Source organism: Rhinolophus sinicus, linkage group LG09 (assembly GCF_036562045.2).
Source record: "Rhinolophus sinicus isolate RSC01 linkage group LG09, ASM3656204v1, whole genome shotgun sequence".
NCBI classification, from domain to species: Eukaryota; Metazoa; Chordata; class Mammalia; order Chiroptera; family Rhinolophidae; genus Rhinolophus; species Rhinolophus sinicus.
In genome coordinates this window covers 99,764,304-99,773,285 of record NC_133758.1, presented here as the reverse complement: position 1 = coordinate 99,773,285, position 8,982 = coordinate 99,764,304, and the positions used below count along the sequence as shown (strand labels likewise).

Genomic DNA, 8,982 nt, shown 5'->3' with positions numbered 1-8,982 from the left:
CTAGTGGGGGTTAAGGCTTCAACATAAGAATTTTGTGGGTATACAATTCAGTCCACAACAAATAGTTGCTCCTTCCCCATTTTACAAACGTGGAAAGGGTGGTTTCTGCTTTTGTGTGAAGTCTGCTGCACTGTCAGAAATGTCCACCACCCATAGTTCCATAGCTTTCTTTCCTCCTTGCAACCTAAAAGAGCTCAACCATTTGATCCTCTCCAGAGACATCTTTTTCTAAGAAAAGAGAGTCAAGTAGCATCTTTTCTTCAGATAGTGCTGATGAAACCCTGACAGTTGATTCTTTTCCCGTGTGTCTCACCTTTATGCGTTTACCTCTCTTCTGTTATTTTACAATTAGCTGAGACCAAGGGGTTAATCATGTAATTGATTAGTTACGCTTTCATCTGCATCACAGAATGGGAACCACGGCATAGCCAGGCTTACCAACTGTGGAACAAAGCTGGGGAAGGAAAAGTCGTTCAGCATACAGCAAACTTTAGGGGAATTATCTTGTTGCCCTCTCACCAGAAACCATGTTATTCTTCATCTGATGATTTTGATATCATTATAACTCAATATTCCCTACTTCATGGCTTCTGCCTACTCGGGCGTCTACCGCTCCATGTCTTGTATTCTTTCAGTCTTACCAGCTTTAGTCAAATTGTTGTTTCTTTCTGTCCTGAGTTCACATCTCACTTATCATTTTCTGGGTACTACCGTTTATCATTGAATATGCTGTGGAACCAACAAAGAAAATTAAATGAGTTAGGAGGTGAGAGCTAGCTAGCCTTGTGAGCTGAGATAATCAGGAAAAACTTCACGGAGAGCCTGGGACTTAGCTGGCCTTAATGAGTGTTTACAGGTCCAGAAACGCAACTCTTTTCCTTCAGCCTTAGCCCTTTCAATCTTTCCTGCAGACTTAATATCCAGCTGCAGACCTTTAGTACTCAGTGATTAAAAGTCATGTTAAAACCGCACACAAGGGACTTCTCTCCTATCATAATCACTATATAGCGGAGGTGACTTTAAAAAGACGTGTAAGCCTGTGGGAAGAGAGAGGGCGTTCCAGGTGGAAGGAACCCCAAGCGCACTGCCTCAATCATCCCGCCATCCGCCAAACCCGGCGATTCCTAACGGGTTTGCAACGTGAGCTCCGGCCTCCCAGCGGGAAGCACCGACCACGCATGCGCCTTCAGTAGGCAACTCCGCGGCGAGCGACGTGGGTGACGGGCGATAAATTACGACCTCTGCTGGCGACGCTCGCGACTCTTGCCGTAAAGGCCATGTGTGGCGCGTGCGCACCACCTTTCTCTTTCGGATTCCCGACGCGGTGGCCACCGTCGTGGGTTCTTCCTGGGCCGTCGCCATGGTGAAGCTGAGCAAGGAGGCCAAGCAGAGGCTGCAGCAGCTCTTCAAAGGCGGCCAGTTTGCCATTCGCTGGGGCTTTATTCCTCTCGTGATTTACCTGGGTCAGTGGGAGAAGCACCTGGGAGGGGGAGGGGGGACGGAGGGAGGTGCGGAGGCTGCGACTCCATGTTTGGCTTCTAGGGAGGGAGAGAGAAATGTGACCACGCTGTGCGGGTCCTTTGAGGCTGCCTGGTCAGGTGGGGTCGGTCTAACTTGAGTCCGAATTCCTGTTCCGTCCTTCACTGTTTTTGTGGTTTATCCCCAGTCGTGTCATCCCTCTCATTCTAGTTTCACCTGTGGCAAGTGGAGGTGGCGTGCTTTTCAGGGTTGTTGGGAGAATGAGACGACCTGATGGGTGTGAAAACGACACATTTCCCTCTTTGCACTGGGTGGGTTTTCGGGGCGGTGGTCCTCACCTCTCCAGGTGGCTGGCCCAGGTGCAGACGTCGCGGATATGTCGCTGCCTCGAAGCATTATTATGACAGTTGTTGTATCATCTGCATTCTAACCTGTACAATGAAGGCTGTAGATGATTTTTATTATAGAACCCATTTTACAGGTGAGGAAACCGAGTCACAGAAGTTTTGATGCTTGTGGAAGGGCACACAGCTGTTGAGTGGGGGAGCTATGAACTCAAGAGGGGGAGCATCAGGGCCCCTACTCTTAACCATTATGCTGTACTGAAAAGTTTTGTAAATGCTCAGGCAAATATTTTCACCTAAGGCAGCACATGGGGACTTTATCCTGTTTCTATCTTGGGTAGGTTGTTTTCTTTTTTACACTTGATCTTAGCCAAAAGGCCGAGAAGCGATTTGTTTTCTTTTTTAATCTTATCGCCTTACTTAGGTAGCACGGTGGAAAGAGCCCCAGCTCTTGTCCGTTTGAGCATAAAGGTTGACATTTTCTAAAACAAAATTTCACACTTTAAAATCCTGTGATTTTAACAAGATGCTGCTTGTTCCAGGTATCATGCGTTGCCTAAGAGAAAGTACACTCTTACTTAATCTTGACAGAGGCTTCGATTGTACTGGATGTTCTTCAGGCACCTTTGGCTCCCATTTCCCCATAAATTGCAAGCCAATTTATAGTCTGGGAATACTTAAGTTTTTAGGACTTAGAAAGATCTTCCTCCCTTATTTTGAATGAAATTTTTTTTTTTTGAAGCATTGCTTTCCCAGATTTTAGTGACTCTCTACCGGTATTAAGGATTAGAACAAATAATTGACAGCCGACTGTTAACAGGCTGTGCTGTTTCCCCTCTTCCTCCCAAACTCCCCACCTACCCAGTTTTCTCTTCATGGTAGAAGGGCCCAGTTTGGCTAGTGAAACACTGGGACTAGCTCTCCTTTTAGCTAAGAAAGTATGGGGGCTTTTATTCTTTCTCTTCATTGTGGCATTTCCTTCTTTTCCATTGTGTGTATGGAGTCCTGTTTTAGCCAGCTCCTGCTCTCTTGTCCCTGTGGTTTCTTCGTTGCCTGTAAGTCTTTTCATCGACCTTTCCTGCCTTCTGTTTCTGAGATTTATTTTCTACTGCCAGAAAGCTGTAGCTAGTTGCTACAATCTGTGTATCAAGAGCTTTGGTTTGAAGAGTAGATAATGCTTTTCTTTTCTACCCTGGAGTTTATTTTCCTTTTTGTGCATAATGGCTATATTCTTTCCTAGAATTACCATTATGGTGATTCCCCCCCACCCTCCCAGCATCCAGCTCAGGTTGAGATTGATGTTAAGCCCATCTTTTCAGTACTTCTTCCCATTTAATCATTGCCTGTTTCTTACACTGTATATAAATTTAATTTTATGTCTAACCTAGTTCCCAGGTTCTTTTCTCTACCTCAGCTCTTACTAAAACCTGCAACAGCAGATTTATTTTCTTGTGTAATTTAGGTTCAAACACACCTTTTTAGGGCTTCAGGGAGTATAATGGGATTATAATGCTATAAAATAGGACAGAGAGTGATATGATGGTAAAGAATCTGGACATTTACCAACAAAAAGATTTTAGTGAGTCACCTGTTGGAAGACAGTTCTCTATAGTGTCTTGAATTTCTACAAATATTGTGAGCAGAGGCTGTGACCACCCTTTGTTCTATGTTATCTATTTAAGGACGTTTGTTCTCCCTCCAGAACGAAGGGGAGAGGTGTTTACTGCCCATTATAAAAGATCCTGGTTCCCTAAATGGTTATCTCCTAAATGATGATACTCTGACTACAGCTATTGCTAGGAGTAATAAATTGTTCTTTGTTTCCGACTTGGAATCTTGAGTCTTCTATAAATATCTGAAACTTGCAGTCTAGTTTGTTGTCTTGAAAATGGGGTAAAATTTAATACCCCTCACAGTTCTTGACACCTACTCTAATTTTAACCATTTATTTCAGCAAATTAACATACATGTTCAGTTAATAAATGTATTTTAAATGGTAAAAGGTTTATTTAATCATACTTGTAATAAGAGTGTTGACTTAATCAGGTTGTTAATAACGTGAATTTTTTCCCCTCCCTTTTTTCTATCTCCAGTCTTTGATTGCTTTATAAAAAGAGGTTCATAGGGGATAAAAGAAGGTATCCTCAATTGTTTTTCAACATTTAGTTTTCTTAAAAGTAATCTTTGCTCTTTGTAGTCTTTAATCCTGTGTCATTTGGTTATTGTAATATCTTTTTTCTGGGTAGTGACTCATAATGAAAGCTAGTGCATGCTAAGAGCTGAGCTAATGGTGTGTATAATAGGAAGAAGGTAGTTTGTTCTCTTTGTGGATTCGTGGACATAATCATTCTCTAGTGGAGATTTGAAACCGTTTTGTAGCACGGAAATCTAGATGGAGCTTGCAGATCTGAGTATCATTCTAGCTACCCTAGGTTCATTTAAAAAGAAAGCCTTGATTGTAAATGTTTTGTCTGCTGGGGTTTTAATTAGTATTTATTCTCTTTCTCTCCTCCCTTTCCCTCTCCCCCAGGATTTAAGAGAGGTGCAGATCCTGGAATGCCTGAACCAACCGTTTTGAGGTACTGTTCTTACAAATAAATGTTCCATATGTTAGTACTGAATCATTGGGAAGCAAAAGGGAGTGTTATAGGCATTGTCATGGAGCTTTACCAGTTGGTGTAGTTTTGGGCTGTTGGAAAATTGCAGCAATTTGCAAACCCGTCTAGCTTATGTTAACAGGTAAGTACTTTCTCTCCCCTTCCTAATTTTCATTTACTGTGCCATGTTGTAACCATAATGAAGCATATTTTAAAAGAAAAAGAACTAATTTATCATCCTACCACTTTAAAAGATAAACTTATTTTCCCATATGTCTATCTTATCCTTATTCAGGTAAATACAATCTCTTATATGAGTACGTAGGATTTTATTTTCTTCATTTAAAATTAGAGTCCACATTCCATATATTTTCCAGTTGTTGATCACTTAGGTTTTTCAGTTTTTCAGTATTTTACATAATGATATAATGAACATTATTACGCACATGGATTTTATAGGTTTTGACTTACTCTGTGATAAACTCACGGGACTAACAAGTCAAAGTATATGAACTCATGTCTCTGAAAATGCGTTGTCAAATTTCTTTCTCAGAAACAGCCTTGCCAGTGTTTAGTAAGCATTTGTGAAAATTTTACACACACACACACACACAGACACACACACTATGCATATTCATATACTGACATGTATACGTATATATGTACTTGTATACTCATAAAAACTTCATATACACAGAGGTACGTAAAGGCAGAATCCAGAACCAGGCAGGTTTGCTCTGTGGGAGGGACTGATGCTGTGGCACTATGATGGCTAAGACCCCTGCACAGTTGCTGTGGGATTTCAGTTTGACCCTCTATTTTACAGGCATTTCTTATGGATTTCCCGAACAGACTCCTCATTGGCTCTTCTATGTCTTCAATTTCTTCAAATTCCTACTCCAAGCTATTTTTTTTTCTAGAATGGGAAAAAAATAGTAATAGTGATATTACTGTCACAATGTGTCAGCCACTATTTTAAGTGCTTTATATACAATATTTCTAATTGTCACTTACGTGCTTCAGAGCAGGTTACACATTCAGGAGGTGGAGTCTGTCTGTCTCCAAAGCCTCCCCTCTTTCCACTGGGTCACATGGCCTTCCACAGATAATCTTACCTCTTAGCCCAGTGCCATCTGATGGGAATTTCCTCCACCCCCTCTGTCTTGCCAGCCCCTCCTTTCTAAGAGGAAGGGGTTTTTCTTAAAGGTTACTGCCATAGGTGTTCTCAATGTGTCCATTTCTGTAGTTATTCTCTTTTCCCTTATAAAGTTCTTTAATAAATGGTCTTCACTCACTGCTTCGGATCTTCACTCCCCTCTCTCCTTTTAACCTCATTTGATTAACTTTTATGGTGTGGCTTCTTAAAACTGCTTTCAGGGATTATTACTACGTTCCTTTTTCTTAGCCTTTACTCTTTGAACTGTCAGTTTCTCTTTTTGGAAAAATGTGACGTGAGGTAATGTATCTGAATGACGTATTTACTAGCTGAATGACCTGAGACTAGTTATTTCCTTATGGAAACATTACCTTAGGAAACATTATCGGGCGGGACTACCTGGTCAAGGGTATAAACATTTTCCAAGCCCTGGAAATTACCATCAAATGTCTTTCCCCAAGAGGCGGTTACACTTTCTAAGATAAAGTTTCCTCTTTTATAAGATGGGCGTAATATTGACTTCATAGGGTTGCCGTGAAGATTGATTAAGGGTACTGTATGGAAAGTATTAACAGTACTTGGCAAGTAATATGTGAGCAGTAAACTGTTAGTAGTAATTTTTCATCTTTTTTGTGTCATTTACTTCATTTCTCCTGTGAGAACTATGCTCTAGCTACAAGATACTGTACGTCAATCCCAGAATGAACCGTATATTTTCACACCTTTGTCCGTAGGCCTGTGCTCCCTCCACCTGGAATACTACTTCCCCTCAGTTTGCACTTGATGCAAATCTGCTTCTAGAAAAGCCCGATCTCAAATGTCACTTCTTCCCTAAATCTGTTCTCATTTCTCCCAGCTGAATGCACTGTTTTTTTGTATTACCATAGTATTCTGTAGTGTCTGTCATTCTCTGCTTTGTATTACTGCTTATTGCTTATTTACGTTATATTTTGTCCTGTAAGCACCTAAAGTAGCTGCCAACAAGTGTTGAATTAACTATGGGTTGGTGCAAAAATAACTGCAGTTTTTGCAATTATTTTTAACCTTTTAAAACGTAATTACTTTTGCACCAACCTGTATGTCAAGTGACCCTAACCTCTTTGTCTTTGAATAGGAATTGATACAGCATTGCATCTTGTAGTACGATTTTTAGGCCGGACCTGCGTGCATTCTTTTTTGTGCCCCAGGTGATCCAGGCTCCAGAGGTGGGGAGAGAACGAGTCCTTCTGTTGTGCTTCTTTTTGGCTTCATTAACCCCCCCACCCCCCAGAGTTGACCCTCGTTGCGACTAGATGAAACAATCACCCCATTGCTTTTCCATTTCTTCAGCTTATTTTCAGTACTCCTCCTTTCTAGTGCTGACTTGCATTGGCGGTATCTGCTGGTTTCCTTCCAGGGGTATTTGTGATTTAGGAGAGAATTGACTGAGGGCCTGCAAAGGGTTGTAGATCTAGTTACAGAATTTCATGTACACCAGTGCTTGTGCTGGGGAGACTGACTCGAGAGGCCTTCTTCAGTTGCCTTGTCTGTACCCTGAATGAAACAGTTGTATCTGCTAGGGTTTTTATTAACATAAATGTTTCATTAATATAAAACATTCATTCATATAAAGTTTATTGTTTATATGTGAATTTATTTATATAATACTTTATATAATACTTATGTAAATGATATAGTTCATGATTTACTGGTCTGTTTCCTTTCTAAGTTGTTGGGTTCCTTGGCATTAGGATGGCACATTCGTTTTCGTGCCCTCCCCTTTCACCCAGGGGGATGCATTGTACGTGGCTAGCAAATGTTGGTTGATATGAATGCCTTATTTAAGGTGCAGTACTTTAATGAATTTTAGTAAAATATTATTTAGGCAAAATATATCAATACTAAGGTTAACTAAGAACCATTATTCTTATTAACTATGTAAGACCAAGGAAGATTTTCTTTTCTCTTTATTTTGGGTGCTCATTACCATTGAGGAGGAGACCTTAATAGACAAATAATTGATTTTCATATCTTAACTGTATGCACAAATCTTTGGAGTTTAATGATTTTAATATACTTTTGAAAAATGAAAATAGATGCATGTTTCCCCCCCCTCCCAGGCAAAGGGGAAATACTTTTTAAAAATAAACTTTACAGAGTGCTCAAATTGTCATTTTGTAATGCAGTTTTATTTAAATTAACATACTAGAAATCACATTTTTCATCAACAGGACTTAGAAATAAAACAATTCTTCTCCCCTTCCGGGATCCTGTTGGCTTACGTAGCTAATGATTCAGGGGTTTGGACTAGTGGCTGGGCATTTGGGGTAAGAATTAGTTGAGGCAGAAATGAAGGCTGATTGCTCTTGGGATGGGTGCGGACTCATGGTTAAGAGCGCCAGGGTCACAACTCCCTGCCATTTACGATATGTAACCATTTCCTAGCCTCAGTTTCCACATCTTTAAAACAGGGGTTGTGAGTGGGAGTTGTGAACTTTCCTCACAGTGTCTGACCCATAGAAAACATTCAGTAAATGTTTTAATTTTACCGACATTGCGTCTCGTAATGATATAGCTTTATTTTCTGGGTTCATCAGTCTTTCATGTTAATGAAGGATTAAATAAAGATAATCATTTGTTTTTGATTGACCTCAACTTACATTTTCCTTTTGTTTGTATAACAGATAACCACTCTCAAAACTAACAAAGTTGTATATCTTTAAATATAGGTTTCTGTTTGATTTTTCTTTTTTTTTTTTGCTCAGTATGATTAATCCTTGTCTTTTAGTGACCCTGAATTTGGTAGGTGAGTAAACACAGATGTAAATGTATAAAACCTTCTAGTTCTTAAACTGTTTAAGAAGTTTTTACTTTGGGGTTAATTTATTTCTCCTCTTCACAAACATTTTAGCTTACTTTGGGGATAAAGGACTGTTTGGTCATCTGGATTTGGAAGCAATCAGTGGACAGTAACAACATGGAAGGTGTGTGCTCTGGCTGGGATAAGAGATGACACATCGTTCAGACGTTCACCAGTTGAATGGACAGGGCTCTTCTCACATGCATCTGGCTGAGTGGAACCTCTCCTGACTTATTTATGGTAGACTGTATCAAAATAAAAGTATTTAACAATGTTATGTGTTGAGTCCTTCTTGAATTGAACGTAATAGGACTGTTAGGTAAAAATCAGGGAATCTGATCTGTGCATAAATGCTACCTTAAAAAATAAGAGACTTTCCAAGTTAATTTCCTAACATGGATTCCAGTTTCCCTGTGCACTGAATGAATAACTTCCTCTGGGATGTTCTGAGGTAGTAAAAGTAGAAACAGCTCTCAGGTTGTGACAAACTGGGCCCTTCCCACACTGCATTGGAGTAAAGTTCTGATGGAAAGAAATAGGGGTTCTGTGGCTCTGTTGGTAGGGGAT

At 40.2% G+C, this 8,982-nt stretch overlaps 1 protein-coding gene across 1 annotated transcript; it reads left to right on the top strand.

Moving 5' to 3' along the window:
• Positions 1-1,285: 1,285 nt before the first annotated feature.
• TOMM7 (translocase of outer mitochondrial membrane 7) lies at positions 1,286-8,692 on the top strand. The gene is made up of 3 exons (XM_019727557.2): positions 1,286-1,463; positions 4,354-4,402; positions 8,467-8,692. Exons 1-3 carry the CDS (start codon positions 1,361-1,363, stop codon positions 8,480-8,482), a joined length of 168 nt encoding a protein of 55 aa, XP_019583116.1. The 5' UTR covers positions 1,286-1,360; the 3' UTR covers positions 8,483-8,692.
• Positions 8,693-8,982: the final 290 nt, after the last annotated feature.